Raw genomic sequence first — 9,692 nt, forward strand, 5'->3', positions numbered from 1 at the left:
TTGTTTCCAGTAGGCGGTGTCTAAGCCTCTTGGATCCCTGTTTTATATAAAGTCTTAATAATGCCTTTTTATATGTGTATATAGATATTCAATCACACTCGCTACCCTTGTCTCAGTCCCTGTCAATGTTAGGGACAGTTTCAGTAGCATTTGTTCAGATTCCCCTGGGGCTCGGGGGTATTCAGTCTTGGAGGGTATGAGGGGAGGGGCCCTCTGGGTTGGGGTATGGGGGCTGCAACTCAGCCTCACATTTTGCAACCATGGCTGGTAATAATGAACTGTTGTTTCTCTGCCGTCCCCGCTTCTCTGCTGTCCCCACTCCTCTGCTTTCTGCCCTGATGCCTGGGCACTGCCGCTGGCCATGTGGCACTCACAGCTCTCCCAGGCAGAGATGTTCAGGGAAACCCCCACACCTTCTCTCCAACCCCTCCTCCTGCAGGGAGCTCCAGCTGTGAGACGCAGCTTCTTTGTTTCTCCCAGTCTACCACCCGATTCCTGGGGTTCTGACCTGTGGTAGCTCCTACGTGCAGATCCCACACTCAGTAGTGCTGGTGTGCAGTTTGCATGAGGGTTTTTTGTTTGTTTTAGATATTCAGCTTATTGTTGTTTCAAGGGGAGAGATCTAGAGACATCTCTCACTCTGCCATATTTCTGACATCACTCCTTATCTTCCACTTTTAAAATAGTAGCTTTGAATCAGGTCTAGACTCTTATCACTAGCTAGATGACGATAACCTAGCCTCCCTAAGCTTTAGTTTGGGGCTCATAATAGTACCTCATGGAGTTATGAAAACTTAATGTAAAGCACTTAGCAGAGATTCCATCACATAGCCTAAACTCAGAATGTTTGCTATTACATAATAATTCAAAGTTACTTAAATAATTGTAGGCATATCTAAACTGAGCTATTCATAGTCCCATTTAATCAGTACTTCTAACTCTGTCCTCTCATTGCCCACCCAGTTCCCCAAGCCAAACACTCAGGGATTATCCTTGGCCTCCCTATCCCTGATAATTTTGAAATCTAGTTTGATTCTACCATTAAGACATTTCTAGAACACACATATTCCTTTCTTGAGTACTATAAGAGAAGTACTTAGAGTAATAGGCCCTTTAGCCAGAATTCCTGAGTTCAAATCCAAGTGCTGCTATTTTGCTTGCTGTGTGACCTTGAACTCATATCATAATTTGTATCTGGGCAGTAGCTTTGTTGCAAGGATATATATAATATAATTTGTTTAGAATGTGCCTGAAACATAGTAAGAGTTGATTATTATGTAGTAAGAGTTGATTATTATTTCAACTCAGTTCAACAGTATTTATTGAGCACCTACTGTATACCAGGCACTCTTCTAGGCACTGGGGATATAGCAGTGAACAAAACACATAAAATGCCCACCTTCATGGAGGTTGTATTCCAGTAGGGGAAGAGAGACTAACATAATGAGTAAATTTTGTAGTGTGTTGGAATATGGTATGCACTAAAGTGAAAAAAAGGCCAGGTGAAGGAGATCAGAAATGGGAGGGGAGGTTGCAGTTACAGTTATTACTATTCCCATTACCAAATTATTTAATAGTTGTATTCATTAATACTTGATTTATAAATGACTCATTTGTATTTGTTATTAACTTGCTAGTATTTGTGTAATAAATATTCTTTATCATTGTTATAATTTTTAATATTGCCTTAATTCATCCCTCATCATCTCTTATTTGTCATCAGAGAGCTGGTTCTAAAACCCAACATAAGCAATAAATAGAGGCCGAGCTCCCTAACCCAGCACTCAGCCCACTTCCCTTCCCCTCAATTTTGGATTCATACCCTGCTGAAGTCACTAGCTCCATCTCTTAGCCCTCCTGCTGGAACTACCTAAGCCACTTGCAGTCCATCCTCACAATACATTATTTCCTGTGATGTGATGAAATGAGGGAGGGACAAGGTCACTCTGTGATCTCATCTGAAATGTGAGAAAAGAATGCTTTGCAACCACAAAAATAACATCAAGATATAGGGTAATGATTGTTCTTCTAGCTTCAGAAACCCAAGGTAAAGAACTATTTTAGTGCTCATAAACATAATAGATTACTTTTTAAAAATAAAGGATCCATTAGATCTCTTTTAGTCATCAAACTGTGTTGAAATATTATTCAGATAATGTTCAGTGTGAAAATTAATCATGACTTTATATGTGTTTCACCTGGCAAAAGATCCAATAGTAGACTTCCTAAGATAATGTTAAGGTCATCGATTTACTTGGTCATTTTCCTACTTTAATTGAAATAAAAGTGGTTCTGGCAGTTTAAAAACATCACTGGCTTAATTGGCTTTACTAAAATAATAATCTGAAGAAAAAAGTCTGGGAGAGAGGCGAAAAGTACCAGGAAAGACAGAAGATTTTCCTACACAGTTCTTCATCCTCCATTAGGTGCCCAGAGTCCTGAGCCATGGTAAACAAACACATTCACCATCAGGGAAGATGCATGGGCTCTAACTGAGTGTAGAGCCATTGAAATCCAGAGGGTTCAGACTCCCTCCTAAGGATGGTCAGGGTCTTGAGACAGCTGGGAAAGGACAAAGAAGAGGGTCCCAGACTCACCTGACTATGTGCACCCTTTCTGCAAATCTGGGGTATCAGTCTTCACTCTCTGACACCTGTCTATACCCACACAGACCTGCATCCCTTTCCCCTTATACCATATCTGGTGGGGATCATCCTTTTCTCTCTCTCTCATACACATTGCCTGGGGATGTAGTAACAGCTCCATTTTACAAATGAAGAAACAGATTTGGATGGCTGAAGCAAGCAAGCAGCAGAACTAGCATCTGAAAGTACATGAGGGTTATTAGCCCAATAAGATACTTCAGACAGGCAGAAAGAAAAAGCCACATATTAACAGACATGGGAAAAACAAAAACTAAAGTTGCTTAAAAGCCAAAATAGTCCTCAAGTCTTTTAAAACTACTTAAGTGCTTGCTATGGTCAGTCCCTGTGCCAGACCTGATTTCATTCATGCTCAGTGAAGGTTATAGAGAGCACCATAGCAAAATAACTGTCTGTGGTCAGCTGAATAATGGCTTCCCACATCTTAATCCCTAGAATCTCATATGGCAAAGAGATTTTAATTAAGGGTCTTGAGATGGAATGATTATCCTGGATTATCCAGGTATACCCAATGTGTTCACAAGGGTTTTTATAAGAAGGAGGCAGAAAATCAGAGTAAGTATTAGGAGATGTGACAATGGAAGCAAGAGATGGGAGCAGTTCAAGGAGTCACAAGCCAAGGAATGCAGGAGGCCTCTGGAAGCTGGAAAGGATAAGGAAATAGATTCTTCCCTTCCTTGGAGCCTCCAGAAGGAAGTAGTCCTGCCAACATTTTGACTTTAGCCCAATAAAACTGATTTTGGATTTTTATCTCCAAAACTGTAAGAGAATAAATTTGTATTGTTTCAAGTCACTGTTCTGGTAATTTGTTAACAGTAGCAATAGAAAACTGATACAATGGCCAAGGCTGAAGGGTATTTGGTTGGACAAATTTTCAGGAAGTTATTTGTTAATGAGTAATTATATTATTATAGCATCATATTACAATATGTTATATCACATATTATATACATTATATTATTTAATAATACTTATAATTATTATATTGTTAAAAGATAATAAAATGATCTGTTGTTTTTGGAATAGCCTTGGGTAGCAAACATGAAAAATACATCTCAAGTCCTATTTATGTGCTCACAAATGATAGTATGAAATTAAATATATTTCATATGTTTTCAAAATGCAAAATAAAACAAGGAAAAACCAAATTTGTACTCTTTTTTCAAAATATATAAGTAAAAGTGGAAATCCTGCCTTTAGGACACATTCTCTTGAAAGAGCATCAGAAATGCTTAAAAGCACACACTATCAGAAATATAAACCTAATTTACAAAATCCTGGCAGCATTTTGAACATTAGCTATTACAAAATTGCAAGACATGTAAGTCTTTAGTATATATAGCCAAAGACAAAGTGAGAATCTTGTAAGCAAGAGATAAGTATCTCATCATGTACAAGCAAGCCTCAATAAGATTTTTTATAACTGATTTCTCAGAAACCATGAAAGTTTAAAAAAAAAAAAGCAGTAGGATGAAAGAAAAAACTCAACCAAGAATTCTATATCTGCCAAGAATATCCTTCAAGACTGAAGGAGAAATTAAGATATTTCTAGATAAACAAAAACCAAGAGATCATTGCTGGCAGACCTGGCCTACGAGAAAAGCAAAAGAAATGCTTCAGGCTAAAATGAAAAAACACTAGACAGTAACTAAAATACAAGTGAAGAAGTAAAGAACATTGGTAAAGATAACTACAAAAGTAAATATTTTTAAAAAGTATTAATGTATTTTGTGTTTGTAACTTTTTTACCTGATTTAAAAGATAACTGTATAAAGCAATAATTACAAATCTATTTGATAGGAGGACTATATAAAGGTATAATTTGTGACAATAGCAGCAATAGTAAGGGGTGGAGCTATATAGCAGCAATAGTAAGGGGTGGAGCTATATAGGAGCAAAGTTTGTGTATGCTACAGAAGTTAATTTGGTATTAATTAGAACTAGATTTTCATAAATTAATATTTTTAATTTAATTTTTAATTAAATATTTTTAGTCTTTGGAGAAATATCTATTCAAATTCTCTGCCTTTTTTTAGTAATATAAAATATGTAAGCTTTATTATATGTTAAGGAAAAGAAAGATAGTATGACTTAATTTTATTAAATCTACAATAAGATATTTTTCAATGAATACAAAAATTATAAATTAACTGATGCTTTTTCAATAAAGATACCATATATATTTACTGACAAGAGAAAACCAAGATGTGTTTAATGAACTTCTGTTCTGTTTTCAAGTCACCTTATTGAACAATACATCATGAAATCAATATTTGTACATCTAGAAAATTTACCAATGGAGCTCTCTTCCACTAGTGTATATATTTTAATTTGTCTCATGTGGGTGTCCCTTCCATTTTGGTGATTGGCTAGAACAGCAGTCTGTATCATGAATGTGCGAGTTGGCTTCTTATGATTATCAGTTAAGGGAACGTGAATCCAGCCATTTGGTTCCACCAATTCAAGTTGAGACGCGATTCAAAGCCATGGCGGGTTGATGCTGAGAGACTGTGTGGTTCCCAGGGAAGGGGCTTGACGGGGCCGCTCTAGCTGCTCTGGGTGCTCGCTGGCCCTGTAATGTCTTGCCGAATTTCTCGAAGGTTGTGGAAATTATTTCCTATTCTGACTGAGATCTTGCTTGGAGTATAACTTTCATCAGATTTGTAATCTGCATAAATACATAATGTCTTCACAGTTGTTTTTCTTCTGAATTGGATGTTCACTAAATAAGGTTGGGAGCCAACTGATTGCCAGTAAGTTTCTAGATTGCCATCTTGTAATTGATCTACTCCAAATTCTGGTTTGCAAGATGAGAGTGACCAAACAGCTTGTGACCCAGTTTCCTGTGCTATTCCAGTCCTTTCCAACTGCTTAGGGTCAGCACCGGGAGGTGTCTTGTTTGGTGAGGTCATTTTAAAAATATTAGCTTGCTGACCTAGCTTGCTTACAGCTCAGGGTTTTAGGATTCCCTGCAGCTCCACGCCACTCCCACTTAGCTTCTTAGGATAGTCTGGCTTTCTCTGCCCATTTTTAATTTCCTTATGTGCCTTTTTACTGTCTTTTATTTTGAGTTGTAAGAGTTCTTTATATATTCTGTATACTAGGCCCTTATCCAACATATGATTTGACATGTTTTCTTCCATTCTGTGGGTTGTCCTTTCACTTTCTGTATAGTGTCCTTTTATGTACAAGTTTATATTTTGATGAAATCCAAAATATATGTTTTGTTGTTGTTTGTGCTTTTGGTGTCATATCTAAGAAACCATAGCCTAATCCAAGATCACAAAGATTTCCTCCTATGTTTTCTTCTAAGTTGCATAGTTTTAGCTCTATTTCGAGTTAATTTTGGTATTGATGTGAGGGAGGATCCAACTTAATTTGTTTGCATGTGGATATTCAATAGTCCTAACACTATTTGTTTAAAAGACTATTCTTTTCACTATTGGATGCTCTTTGCACTGCACTTTATTCTTATCTACACTTTATTTTTGACCACAAGTTTCACAACTCTTCCTGGGTATAAGAAGGAAGGGAAGGAAATAGTGGTGACTAGTAATAAGGTTTGGGAAATTTGCAGAAAAGTTCACCCCTTTAGGCAAAGTTCTGAGTTTACTTTCATATTGGCACTCGTACTTACTTATGAAGTGAAATGCAAGAGAATATAATCTGCTGTTGGCAACACAAATTTTCAACATATTTTCATTGTAGACTTTCAGTGCATTTTTATAAAAGACATTATCAAATGAGACTTTTAAAAAATCAAACTCTACATCATATTTGAATTAATATGAATTGTCCTTACAATGGATGGTTTCATTATTAGAGGAAAAAAGATTGATGAACTAAAGAGATGTATTCAAGTTCAACTGCTAAATCTGGAAGCATAACTAATGGGAATATTGAGAAAAAAAATGTTGATTCAACAGACTTTCTTGAGCTGCATTATGAAAAATAAATGCAAGACTTTACAATAAAGATTATTTAAAATATGTTTTTATCAAATGTATAAAACTCAATGAATATATTTTCTGTAATTATATTCTTATAAAAAAATTAAAGATACATGGACATACAACACAACCACCTATTGATATGTCTGTAGGATGACATGATATGCTGTTTGCATCACTGTTTCAAAACCAAGGCATTCAATCCTTCATTTGATTAGAGCATTGGCTAGTGATGCTTTGAAGCTGAGTTCTTCCCAGGGCATGCTTTCAGCTGAAGAAAGATTTCCATGTAATATCCCTTCCCAGGAGCAGCTTATATTCCATGACTGGTTGATGCTAGAGGTTCCAGCCCCATTATCCCAATTTAGGCAACTCTGTGGGGCCATCCAAGTTCCACAGCTCCACTAGGGATGATAGAGGATCCCATGAAAAGGCCCTCCCAGGACTGAGATCCAGTCTTGTCAGAGAGGGCATGTCTATGGCTCGCTGAAAGAGAAGTCACTGTGGTGCTGTACTAGTGGATCTTGCTGGAAACCTACCCTTTAGAATCTTGCCCTTTGGAAATCCACCTCTAGTGTGCCAAGAAAAACTGTTCAAGGGGAAGTATTCTGAGGCATTCTGCTACAAAACTACCCAAAAAAGATACTGAAGGAAGCTGTTGGCCACTGGGTACAGCTGGCTGCCATGCGTTGCTGAACCCTGGTTCTTGAGAATCCAAGAATGTTGTAGGAGCCTGGTGCTAGAGGAACTGCCCATTCTTCAGGAACTTGGTATTGGGGAAGCCAAACACACTGTAGGAACCTGGTAATCTAAGACACCAGGACCATGACGCAAAAGCTTTTTTCATTCTGCAATGTCTCTTCATCAACCTCTATTGATAAAACTTAACATCATGCCAGCTGGCAAAAGAAAAATATTTTTAAATGGGCTCATATCCATTTTCTTTATCTTTCTACCTAAAAAGATACAGTTATTCTTACAAATGAGGAAGTTTTCACCATTTCCCCCAAATGAAGAGATATGCAGATCCAAGAGTCATTGTATTCATCAGTGGCTGTATTAATTATTCCTCAAATTCAGTCACAGTCTGACTGAATACTGGTAAAAGGCCAAAATGTAAACTAACTTCCGAGAACTCACACATAAAATAAAAATGCACAAAAAAAGAAAAAAAATAGTATATACAAATAAACATATCATAAGCAAATAGAAAATATGTAACGCCACTATAACTCTCAATTTTGTAATGGGCCATAACTGACATCTATGGCTTCCTTTTTTCACAACCCATTCTTTATTTCCACCCTCAGCCATAACCTCAGACCCTCTAGATTCTTCTTTACCTGGTGATCTGTTTGTTTTGATTGCCTCCTACTCACTGCATTGGTAAGGGAGGGCTCCTTCACCCTAAATAATACAAGATGGCTAAAAACAGGACACCCAACACTAAACAGATGAAATCAAACAGAAGTTCATTAATTAAACATACTCTTAGCCCCAGAGGAGGACCTAGAATGCCGTGCAGTGTCCAATGGGGTTACACTTAGGAATAGAGTGAACAAGCAGTAACTATGGGAGGCAGGTTTTATAGTAAACAGAGGGTGAGGTGCCCCCTAGTTCCTATGGGAGGATGTCATTGGCTTGTTTAAATAATTTTACTGGCAGAGAAGTGAAATCCATTAAGTTGAGGATTGGGTGGTTCAGGTGGTCTGGCTGATAGGGAAATTAATTAGGTGGGGAGCCTTCTCCTCTGGATTGGGAGGCATATCTGTTTGAAAGCAGGGAACTCAAAAACATTAGGCCTTTAAGCCTTGTGAAGCCCAAAGATATTAAGTCAACAGCACATGAAATTTTAGGCCTACAATACACAAACTCAACCTTCATTCCCAAAATCCTGACTCTCAATCATGCTGCCTTCTTGGGTTGCTGTAATTTTCCATTAACCATTATTTTTGGGCATTGAAGTACTAAGAAATGACCCCAGAGAATCCCCTGCGATCCACACATAGTCTTCTTACCTCTATTGTGTAGAAGCAGCCCAACTTCATTTTGGCAATTGGGATCCATGACTGCAGCAGATTATCCCCACCCCCAGTGTTTTATTTCTTGCCTGTTGATTCAGTGATATAATGGGCCTAAAATGTCCAGATGGTAATCTTATCTTCCAAATCAATGGCTCCATTGCTATATCCCCAGTAGATGCATTCTCTCTGGGGATAAAGATCTTCAAATTAGCAAAGCTCAAAATTTCCAAGACAGTAAGGAAAAGTTCTGCAAGTGAGTTATTAGGTAGAATAGTGAGAGGAGCCACATCCACTTCCACTCTTTGTTTCCCAGACCCATGCGTTCTGGAAGAGACAGCACCATGTGATGGTTTTGAGTCAAAGCATATACTGAATCCTGTAAAAACAGAGCTCTATTTTTTCAGGTGGTTGACTCCCAGGTGACACTGTAACTGAGTCTTCAGTAAGCTATTCTACCTTTCTTTATTTACTTTATTTTTTTTTACTTTCTTTTTTATTTTTACTTTTATTTTTTTTTAATTAAGTTTATCGGGGTAACATTGGTTAATACGATTACATAATTTTCAGATGTACATTATAATTTAACATCTGTATATTCTATTGTGTGTTTACCATCCAAATTCCAGTTTCCTTCAGCTACCATATATTTGATCCCCTTTACCCACTTCACCCTCCCCTTATCCCCCTATATTTGATCCTCTTTACCCCATCTACTTCTCCCCTCCTCCTCCACCCCCACCCCTCTGCTAACCACTATCCTATAGTCTATGTCCATGAGTCTATGTTTGTTTGTCCTGTTCCTTTGTTGCTTTTAGGTTTATATCCCACAGATAAGGGATATCATGTGATTTTTAACAATTTCTGTCTGGCTTATTTCGCTTAGCATGATTATCTCAAGTTCCATCCACGTTGTCGCAAATGGCTGTATTTCACCTCTTCTCATGGCTGAGTAATATTCCATTGTATATATGTACCACAGCTTCTTTAGCCAATCATCTATTGTAGGACACTTTGGTTGCTTCCATGTCCTGGCCACTGTGAATACTGCTGCTCTG

The 9,692-nt window shown here is 37.6% G+C and overlaps 1 protein-coding gene across 2 annotated transcripts; it reads right to left on the reverse strand.

Moving 5' to 3' along the window:
- Nucleotides 1-4,901: 4,901 nt before the first annotated feature.
- LOC102891746 (anaphase-promoting complex subunit 10-like) lies at nucleotides 4,902-5,590 on the reverse strand. Of its 2 annotated transcripts, none has more exons than XM_006905942.1 (2): nucleotides 5,250-5,590; nucleotides 4,902-5,133 (listed from the first exon to the last, which is right to left on the reverse strand). In XM_006905942.1, exons 1-2 carry the CDS (start codon nucleotides 5,573-5,575, stop codon nucleotides 4,902-4,904), a joined length of 558 nt encoding a protein of 185 aa, XP_006906004.1. In that variant the 5' UTR covers nucleotides 5,576-5,590. The 2 variants fall into 2 exon arrangements, with proteins under 2 accessions (XP_006906004.1, XP_006906003.1); XM_006905941.2 differs by having other exon boundaries at nucleotides 5,003-5,132; nucleotides 5,370-5,575.
- Between the last annotated feature and the right edge of the window lie 4,102 nt (nucleotides 5,591-9,692).

The sequence above is a fragment of the Pteropus alecto genome, unplaced genomic scaffold (assembly GCF_000325575.1).
Source record: "Pteropus alecto unplaced genomic scaffold, ASM32557v1 scaffold281, whole genome shotgun sequence".
Classification (NCBI taxonomy): domain Eukaryota; kingdom Metazoa; phylum Chordata; class Mammalia; order Chiroptera; family Pteropodidae; genus Pteropus; species Pteropus alecto.

What these genes read in the sequence shown, in the direction of transcription:
- LOC102891746 (XM_006905942.1), bottom strand. Translation starts at nt 5,575, where the DNA reads ATGACCTCACCAAACAAGACACCTCCCGGTGCTGACCCTAAGCAGTTG. An exon ending in CACAACCTTCGAGAAATTCG is followed by an intron (nt 5,134 to 5,249) that starts GCAAGACATTAC and finishes TTGAATCGCGTC; the next exon opens with TCAACTTGAATTGGTGGAAC.